Consider the following 9,466-nt stretch of genomic DNA (forward strand, 5'->3'; position numbering starts at 1 on the left):
CTCTCTGTCTCTCTCTCTACCACCCTTAACTATACAATACTGAGGTCTGCTCCCTCTCTCTCTCTCTCTCTACCACCCTTAACCATACAATACTGAGGTCTGCTATCTCTCTCTCTCTCTCTCTCTCTCTCTCTCTCTACCACCCTTAACCATACAATACTGAGGTCTGCTCTCTCTCTCTCTCTCTCTCTCTCTCTCGCTTTCTACCACCCTTAACCATACAATACTGAGGTCTGCTCTCTCTCTCTCTCTCTCTCTCTCTCTCTCTCTCTACCACCCTTAACCATACAATACTGAGGTCTGCTCTCTCTCTCTCTCTACCACCCTTAACCATACAATACTGAGGTCTGCTCTCTCTCTCTCTCTCTCTCTCTCTCTCTACCACCCTTAACCATACAATACTGAGGTCTGCTCTCTCTCTCTCTCTCTCTCTCTACCACCCTTAACCGTACAATACTGAGGTCTGCTCTCTCTCTCTCTCTCTCTCTCTACCACCCTTAACTATACAATACTGAGGTCTGCTCCCTCTCTCTCTCTCTCTCTACCACCCTTAACCATACAATACTGAGGTCTGCTCTCTCTCTCTCTCTCTCTCTCTCTCTCTACCACCCTTAACCATACAATACTGAGGTCTGCTCTCTCTCTCTCTCTCTCTCTCTCTCGCTTTCTACCACCCTTAACCATACAATACTGAGGTCTGCTCTCTCTCTCTCTCTCTCTCTCTCTCTCTCTCTCTACCACCCTTAACCATACAATACTGAGGTCTGCTCTCTCTCTCTCTCTACCACCCTTAACCATACAATACTGAGGTCTTCTCTCTCTCTCTCTCTCTCTCTCTCTCTCTACCACCCTTAACCATACAATACTGAGGTCTGCTCTCTCTCTCTCTCTCTCTCTCTACCACCCTTAACCGTACAATACTGAGGTCTGCTCTCTCTCTCTCTCTACCACCCTTAACCATACAATACTGAGGTCTGCTCTGTCTCTCTCTCTCTCTCTACCACCCTTAACCATACAATACTGAGGTCTGCTCCCTCTCTCCACCATTAAAAGTGATATTGAAACTCCCTCCCTCATTTACTGCCTTCAAACAACAGGAAGAAACCTTGGGGCAAAAAAAAAAAAAAAAAAAAAAAAAAAAAAAAACAGCTTGTGTGAAGGAAGTGTGCAATCTGAAGTGTGAATCACCAGTAAGGCCTGCGTCTGTGCGCTCGCAAGAACCTAATCAAGGAAAACAAATGATTTCTGCTGGGCTTTTCAATCACAGTGGTGGAGGTAGAGGAGGGCGGGGGCAGTAATTAGGCAGGGTAAAAATAGCTTGCACATTGTGCCCCAACCTCACATCCTCCTCAGATGTGCCGAAGCTAAGTGTTCCCTGAAAGAAGTGATTTTATCTCGATAAAACACATGGGCAATCTTATATTCTTGTAGTTCCTCAGTAAGATTTTAATCATGTCGGCCGTGAAATCCGACCAGCCCTTTTAGCAGCTATAGTTTATTGTCATGTGTGCAAATTTAGTGTCAAGTGTTTCAAAGCTAAAGGTGAAAGTCTTGTAACTGACTGCCGTGTCACTTCCTTTCCTCCGCAGCCATCACTTCCTGTCCTGTACACCTTGTCCAGCCAGGCCACCCATGAAGCCGTTCACCTCCTGTGCAGAATGCTGGTGTTCGACCCCGTGAGTGAGCACGACGAGTGGCTAAGCACGCACGTATCATTTCCACGTCCCTATTCCAGGTCAAAGGTCAGCGCTGTCGCCAGCACCTCCTGAACTCTGCTCTTTTGAGTGGTGGAGTCGGATACAGCAGGAAGTGATGTGGGATATGCCTTCCACAAAAAAAATTGGCTTTTTTTCTGTTTTAAAAAAAAAACATTCCAATTCTTTACTTCAAAAACCATGACCAAATAAGAACCAGACGTTGATGGCTACGAATATGATACAATAAGACATCCAATAATGTAAAGCGCAGTACAAAAAATAAAATAAAAACAAATGTCATTTTGTTTTTGTTTTTTTGCTATAGTAATGGGAAGGAGTGCCATTGTGTACAGCCCCCCCACACAAACATTAAGACCATTTTCTGGTCGTATAAGCATCTTCAGCCACTAGCCTGCGGCTGGCCGTTGTGCTCTGCTCTGCCTGGGAGTGTCCCGACGGCCTAGAGGGGCCTAGCTCTCCGATGAGTTCATTGTTCGCGGTGAGGACCAGGCTCCAGCCAATAAAAAGGTCCAAGATTTACGACGCCCAGTCGCTGCTACAATGGCCATCACGTCACCTGACCCTAAGAGCATAAACACAGGGACCCTCCAAGGAGAAACTGTCCATAAACACCTGTGGCAGTGTTCCTTCTAGATTAATAGGCTGCAATTGATGGCGGAGAGATTTATTGCTCCTACGTGCAGGTGGCTGATTGCATGTATAGATTTCTCACATATAGACACACAGGCTGATCTATGCCAAGGGCAACATGGATATTGAGGATCCATATTATCCTACAATCAGCAGGTGATGCCTGCGAGTAAGAGAAATGGTCCGACAAAGCGCCCTCTAGTGGTTGTTTGTTAATGGTAGCAGTGTATAGAATGTGCAGAAGAGAAAAGCCCTTGCAGCTTCTGCAGTGGTGAGCAAAATTGAAAGACACAAAGTAAAGCTCTGACTTCAGACTCTTTACAAAGACTGTAAAATGGATACAGGCACGCAAGAGCTGCATTACACTCGGGCTCTGCTGTGACTGCCGCATTTCTGTATTTTTAGTCCAAACGGATCTCGGCGAAGGACGCGCTGGCCCACCCTTACCTGGACGAGGGGCGGCTGCGGTACCACACCTGCATGTGCAAGTGCTGCTACACCACCTCGTCCGGGCGGGTCTACACCAGCGACTTCGAGCCGGTCACCAGCTCCAAGTTTGACGACGGCTTCGAGAAGAACCTGACCTCCGTGCGGCAGGTGAAAGGTCAGTTCGCCCTCGCCCTCTTCTCGCTTTCCGGCACGTTCCTCTGCAAGCGCGACAGCCAAGCCGCCAAAAACAACCCAGGAGAAACCCCAGAGAGGCCCGTGTGTCGGTGTGCGCCATCCCAAAGTGGATGCGGGACGAAGTGAAGCGAAGTGACAGGCTGCGGTAATGAATCCAACTTTCAGGGACAAAAGAAAGACAAGAAGGAGTGGGAAAAGTTTTTTTTTTTTTTTTTTTTTTTTTTTTTTTTTTTTTTTTTTAAAGGAAGACAGGGGTCAAAATAATAATGTGCAGATCACCGTGCGGTAATGAAATCCTTCGCTAGGCCCCAGTTATTAATTAGGCTCCAGCAGTTGGGTCCCAGAGCCGCGGAGCCCCGTTCTGTCAGCAGGTATTAGAGACTGGGCTGGCTTAAGCCTGGCTTTGCTCTGGAGGTAGCCGAAAATAACCCCGGGCTCCTTCCCCTCCCTGCACGTTTTTCCACTGAGGGATTAGCCAGGCTTCGAGGTGGTTAACCGTTCATTAACGCGAAAGCTTCCCACAATGCCCCGCGGCTGGGTCAGTGCTATACTGGTTAGTGGGCCATGCGGCCGTGAAGGCCAGCGAATCCGTGGCACAGAAGCGGCGGAAGGGACACACAGCTACTGTCCTTACTGGAAGGCTTCGTCAGACACAGAGCACGCTCTTTTCTTCTCTAACGTTGTTAAGTAGCACTTCCTGTATTTTAATTATGTTTCAGTCAAACTGCTGTCTACTGTAACACCTTCCCTGGAAAGTGTATATTATTAGTGAATTGGTTTCAAAGGTTTATTTTACATGGGGGGGCGGGGCTATGTATAGAAAGTGTATAAATACATTTCTACATGGCGAAAGCAAAATGTATAAAAATACCCATTCATAAAAGCTGAACTTTAAGCACCTGTGAAATCATTATAAACTAAAACTGTGGAGTACAGAGCCAAATCAAGAAATTATTTGTATATGCAGTATTTATAATTTGATTTGGTTCTGTACTCGACAATTTTAGATTTGTTACAAAACGGTTCAGTACAGTGCAGATTCTCAGTTTAATCAAAGGTTCTTATACATTTTGGTTTCACCATGTAGAAATCACAGCATTTTTGGACCGCACAGCTGGACCGCACAGCTGGACCGCAACAGCGGGGCCTGACTTATGAGTCAGGTGTTCACTTGCCTTCTTAGTACAAGCATAAGAGCTTTCAGTATATATCGTCTTGATTCCAGACTTTTGATGACCTTTGGAGTCTGTTGCTGCCATTTGTCGACAACTGTAGAGGTCTTCCTTGGCCTACCAGGCCCTTTGCAATTATTGAGTTTTGCTCCCTTTTGTCTGAATGATGCTCCAAACAGTCAGAGACAGAGGCCAAACCCCTAGGCTTACCAAAACCAGTTTCTTTCGTATTTCTCAGCCTTATATGATGATTATTGATTGTGGGACTGGAGCATTTGTGATGATGAAATCGGCAGGAAAGAGAAGAAAAAGAAAACCCAATAACCCATGTTTGGGTCTTTATTGTGTGGACATGTTGTATTTGTACTTTGTGTGTTTTACCTGAGGTCAGAAGGTACAGAAGTTAATGTTCTTAAGGGCTGGGAGTCTTGTGGTCACTTCTGTAGGAAGCTCTCGGTGCTGTGTAGGTATGGGGCACGCCTCGCCAAGACGTATCTTGGCAGATGGAATTCCTGCCATCCCAATAAATTCAGTGATGAAACTCAGCTCTTCTTTGCTATCTATGATGTTAAGAGAGTTGTTTATTTTTAGGAGAAGTTCACATTTTTTAAAATTTAACTTATTAATAGTGTTTTCTTTATGCTTTAACCAAGGGGAGCGGAGCATGTTGACTTTCATTTTTTCAACGTTCGATAAACAGCATCGAGAACTGCGATACTAAAACTGGTATTGGTATCAAATTCAAAATTCTGGTATCATGACATTAATCAATCAGTCAATCAATCAATACTTTTATTGTCCCCGAAGGGAAATTTGCTTTGCAGGCAGGTATACAAAGGTTAAAACAACACAGACCACATTTTGCACGACAGCCATAAAAGTACAGACATTTAACAGGCATGAGATTAAAAAACGAGCAGGAAACACTTGACCGTAAATTGCATAATATATGTATATAAATAGACACTTCAAAGCGTCGCATCCCACTGGTCAGGATATATGCTGAGCTGAGCTGGCCGGGTGAATGGCGCTCTTCAGTGACACAGTTAGCGGTGAGCGCTGAGTGACCTGTTCCCCTCCCTGTCGCTGTTCCCGCTCCGCAGAGATCATCCACCAGTTCATCCTGGAGCAGCAGAAGGGCAGCCGGGTGCCCCTGTGCATCAACCCCCAGTCTGCGGCCTTCAAGAGCTTCATCAGGTACGGTGAGAAGCCCAGGTTCACGCCTGCGTCCGGGCTGCGTTCCTGCTCTGTGTTCCTGTGCTGTGTCCCACACTGTGTTCCCAGACTGTGTTCCCGCCATCTTCTGCACGCTCTCTCAGGATGCCTGCTTCAACAGCAGCCTTCCAGCGTAGCGTAAAATACCTTTCCCTTCTGGGAGGTTTTCTTTTTGCTGTTTTTCGCATTAGCGAGCTGGCTCGACGTGAGTTGCACTGCAGGCTGTGTCATTGAGCAGATGAAGCAGAGAGCCGTGTGTAAGAGGTGTGTAGAAGTCGCTCTTCCTCATTGTTGTGTTCCTCTCTCTCCCTCCCCCTTCCCCCTCTTCAGCTCCACGGTGGCCCAGCCGTCTGAGATGCCCCCGTCCCCCCTGGTGTGGGAATAGACTGTGAACGCTGCGGACACACACACACCAGCAGCCCACCCTCTAGCGCACGGCAGACTACTGAAGACATAGCAGAACTACGTAGCATTTCACTGGAGTCTAGAACTAGCAATGTTGATCACGTTCGTACTGTAATATCTACTGATGAAGTTTCTAAATAGTCGACCACTTATGACAGGGACGGAGAGGGGGGTGGGGTGGGGTGCAGGAGGGAGGGGTATTACGTGTGTGTGAGCCTTTGCCTGAATCGGAGGGTGTGCGTTAGAGCAACGCGCACCTGCACACACACACACACACACAGCTGCTAGCGAGGCGTGGTGAGGCTCCTGCACGTTCGGATCAATCTGAAGGAGCGGCTCCAGACCAGTAGGGGGCGATGGAGAAAGCACCGGGACCGGCCCGGTGACTCGCCGGCTGAAGGGCCGCGGCCCAGCTCCCCTCGGCGGCGTCTGTCCGCGGAGACGAGGCAGACGCGTCGCCCCCCCCCCCCGGCTCTCTGCGTTCGATCTGTGGGGCGGTGCTGCGTCCGAATGTTGATTACTGTTATACAGTACGGCCCGGTTTCACCCCCTTGGGCTGCTCTGCTCCTTCTCTCCCCCCCCCCCCCCGCAGCTCCTGCGCTGCTCGTCTGGCGCAGGGGTCAAAGGTCGAGGCGCGCAGCGGGCGCCGTGACCGGGTTCGAGCGTGGGGGGCGTCCGGGCACCGCTCGGTGTCAGAGCTCTTATTAGCCCTTGTGTGAGCTGTAGACTCCCATCCAGCGGGTCTGATCCAGGGTTTCGCCCCCACCCTTCCTCACACCTGCGCCCGTATGTTACTGCAGGTGCAACACACACACAGGCCGGGGCCTTGTGTTCCTGGCCCCTTTGCAAACTGCACCCAACAAAGAACGTGTTAGCTCCGCCCCGACGCAGTGTAATATATACAAAATGGCCACGCCCACCCCTGCATGTGATTTTTATTATTGTTTTATTTTGTTAAATTTTTTTTTTTTTTTTTAATACTGCTTTATACCCTTCTTGTAGCATCTAGCAGCTGTTTAGCTGCCCAAGGGCCCGTCTCCGTATGGAGATGCAAATGACCGGTCGTAGAATGAAACACCCAAAAAAAAAAACAACCCGCAAGTCAAGCCAAAATAACCATTTCAGAAGGAAATACTTGAGAAGAGAGCTGAAGAGAGGAGAGGTTCCGAGATGTGGGCGAACCATTTCCAGACCATAGTACGTAATTTATTTCCCGATCCGGACCGAAGGTTTTTTAAAAAAAGGTTTTCTGTGTGTGACCGATGACTGCGGTGCTTGGCAGTGGCTGTCACCCGTTGGAGAGGGGCGTCACTTCAGGTCCTCAGATTGTTGTTCCTGTCTCCCGCCAGCCAGAACTGCAGCTCTGCTGGGCGGGGGCGGGGGTGGGGGTGGGGGTGAGGGTGGTGCCACAATGCTGACAGTATTCTGACTGAGAGACTTTATTCATAAAGAGGAAGACAGCGACTCAGCTTCTGTTCCCTTCGTTACGCTGGGCGATAGGTCCATATATTCGCTTGTGTGTACATACACCCCACTGCTCTGCTTTGCCACTGCTCAGAAACGCCATCAGAGCTTAATTACTCAATGTATTTTTAATATGGTCGGTGTTCTTTTCAAACATCATGACATGCGTTCTCATGGCCTATGAAATATTGTGTAAATACCATTAATAATGGATGGGTTTACTGGGAGGCGGTAGCTGACAGAGAGCGAGTCGATGGAAACTGAACAGTACTGCTGTATCGAAGGTTACCTAGCCTGTACATTTTTAGAGCTGTGAATTTTATCTTATTTTTAAGAAGTATTTACAGGATTAGGCAGAAGTCAATATACACTTGTATACAAAGACAGTTGCAACAACTTTAAAAAAAATGTTGCTGTGATCTACAGATGTGTGAGCATGTTGCTGTTCTTCAGCTTAAATGTTCAGAACCTTTCTGGTGTGACGATAATGTACCTCTTGTACAACTGTATAGTGACTTTGTCCTTCACTCTTCATATGTCAATGTGTCAGTCCATTTCTCTTCGTTTTTTTATTTTTATTTTTTTTTTAATTCAATAGCCTGCACTGGAAAGTGTAAATAAGTTATGGGAATGTTATTGAGAGAAGAAAAAAGCAAAAATGAAAAATGCATAACCAATCATGTTAATTGTATCTGTGTGTTCTCCTGAGATGTAGAAATGAGTACTGGAAAAAAAAAAAATTATTATTTGTTTTTGCTTTATTGTTTCATTTTGTTAATATTATTGTTTTAATTTGACTCTCCAGATCTTTGAAAAAACCCACTGAATTATTGTGTGTATATGTATATAATGGGTTGACATTATTGGTCTCTACCTCCTGAGCTTAATGACTTGGCTATTTTCCTCCACCTGTTTTTTCATTTTAAAGTGGAGATGTAAAACTTGAATGTCCCTTAAGCTTTTATATTTAAAACAAGAAAGCTGTTTTTTCACCTGTATGGACAACGTAAGATTCAAAAAAAACAAATCTCTGTATTTAAAATCCTTTGTAAATGGTTTTTGGACTGTTAGACGTTAACATAAATCTTACCTGTGTTTTGGGATACGTGACCCTCTAAACCTGTGGGACCTGATGATTAAAGTGGCTGTGTGGAGATTGTGTCATATTTACTTTTAGCGATTCTGAATTTGTACAAGAGTACGAGTACAAAAATGCAGTAACGTTTGAATAAAGTTATCAAAACCAGACCAAAATAAAACGGTGTGTTTTGAGTGAATTCTGCAAAATGTTTCGGAAGGAATCTTAACTGGTACTAGTGCTTTCCAAGATTTTTATATTTGAAGTTCATATTCAGAGGTAATGGTAATTAAGTACATTTTTTCGAATGTACTTAATTTAAAAAAAGTCCTGGATTCTATAACATTTTATTTTGCCAAAAGAATTTTCAAGACGTTCACTTGAGCACTTTTATTTACAGTTTTGTGCTGCCATCTAGTGGATAGTATGTGTGGTGCAACTAGGGTGTCTGCTCAACATTGAATTGTCCAATAAGGGATTCACAAGCCCTCTTACACACAGTATCCCATTTTAGGGGACCGAAGGTAAATGGACAAATTAACATAATCTTAAATAAAGGTGTGTATTTGTGATTCTTTGCAATTAATGACTGTGTGCTGCACCCAGTCACTGAACTAAAGGAACCAGGCCAATAACACACAATAGCAAATTGGATCGCAGATTGGGGAAAACAGGTTTCATATTTTTCCTTGACTGTGTTTTTTTTTTTTAAATGTGTATACTTTATTATTTATGGCATACAATGTATGAGTACCTGGAGGGTCCTAAGGAGTCAACAAATCAAATGAAAGTTTTATATTAAGATCGAATATAAAATGATGTAAATGTTTTCAATTCAACAAAAGAAACAAACACACACAAATGTTTTAAAAGTAATGTATTGTCAAAACAGTATTTCAGTGAAAAATATCAAAATGCCCACGGTGATAGGTTACATCCCAATACTGAAAATATTGCGCTAACCCATTCCCCATATTAAGATGGAATGTAACAATTTAAATATCATCAATTCAGCAAAAGAAATACAAGGACAGGTTGCAAAAGTAATTTATATGAAAACAATTTTTCACTGAAAAAATATGAAGACATACTATATGAAAATAGGCTATAGTGTTAGGCTCTGATAGTGAAAAACATTTTGATCATTCAAATCAAGAACT

The 9,466-nt window shown here is 45.0% G+C and overlaps 1 protein-coding gene across 1 annotated transcript in view; it reads left to right on the forward strand.

Annotated features, from left to right (window-relative positions):
- LOC118236124 (serine/threonine-protein kinase NLK-like) overlaps positions 1–8,382 on the forward strand; it is a 53,632-nt gene extending 45,250 nt beyond the window's left edge. The window contains exons 8-11 of the mRNA XM_035434205.1: positions 1,590–1,676; positions 2,754–2,952; positions 5,248–5,341; positions 5,690–8,382. Coding sequence (XP_035290096.1) covers positions 1,590–1,676; positions 2,754–2,952; positions 5,248–5,341; positions 5,690–5,744 — 435 coding nt within the window. The 3' untranslated portion in view covers positions 5,745–8,382. The remainder of the gene's footprint in view (positions 1–1,589; positions 1,677–2,753; positions 2,953–5,247; positions 5,342–5,689) is intronic.
- Positions 8,383–9,466: the final 1,084 nt, after the last annotated feature.

Source organism: Anguilla anguilla, chromosome 9 (assembly GCF_013347855.1).
Source record: "Anguilla anguilla isolate fAngAng1 chromosome 9, fAngAng1.pri, whole genome shotgun sequence".
NCBI lineage: Eukaryota > Metazoa > Chordata > Actinopteri > Anguilliformes > Anguillidae > Anguilla > Anguilla anguilla.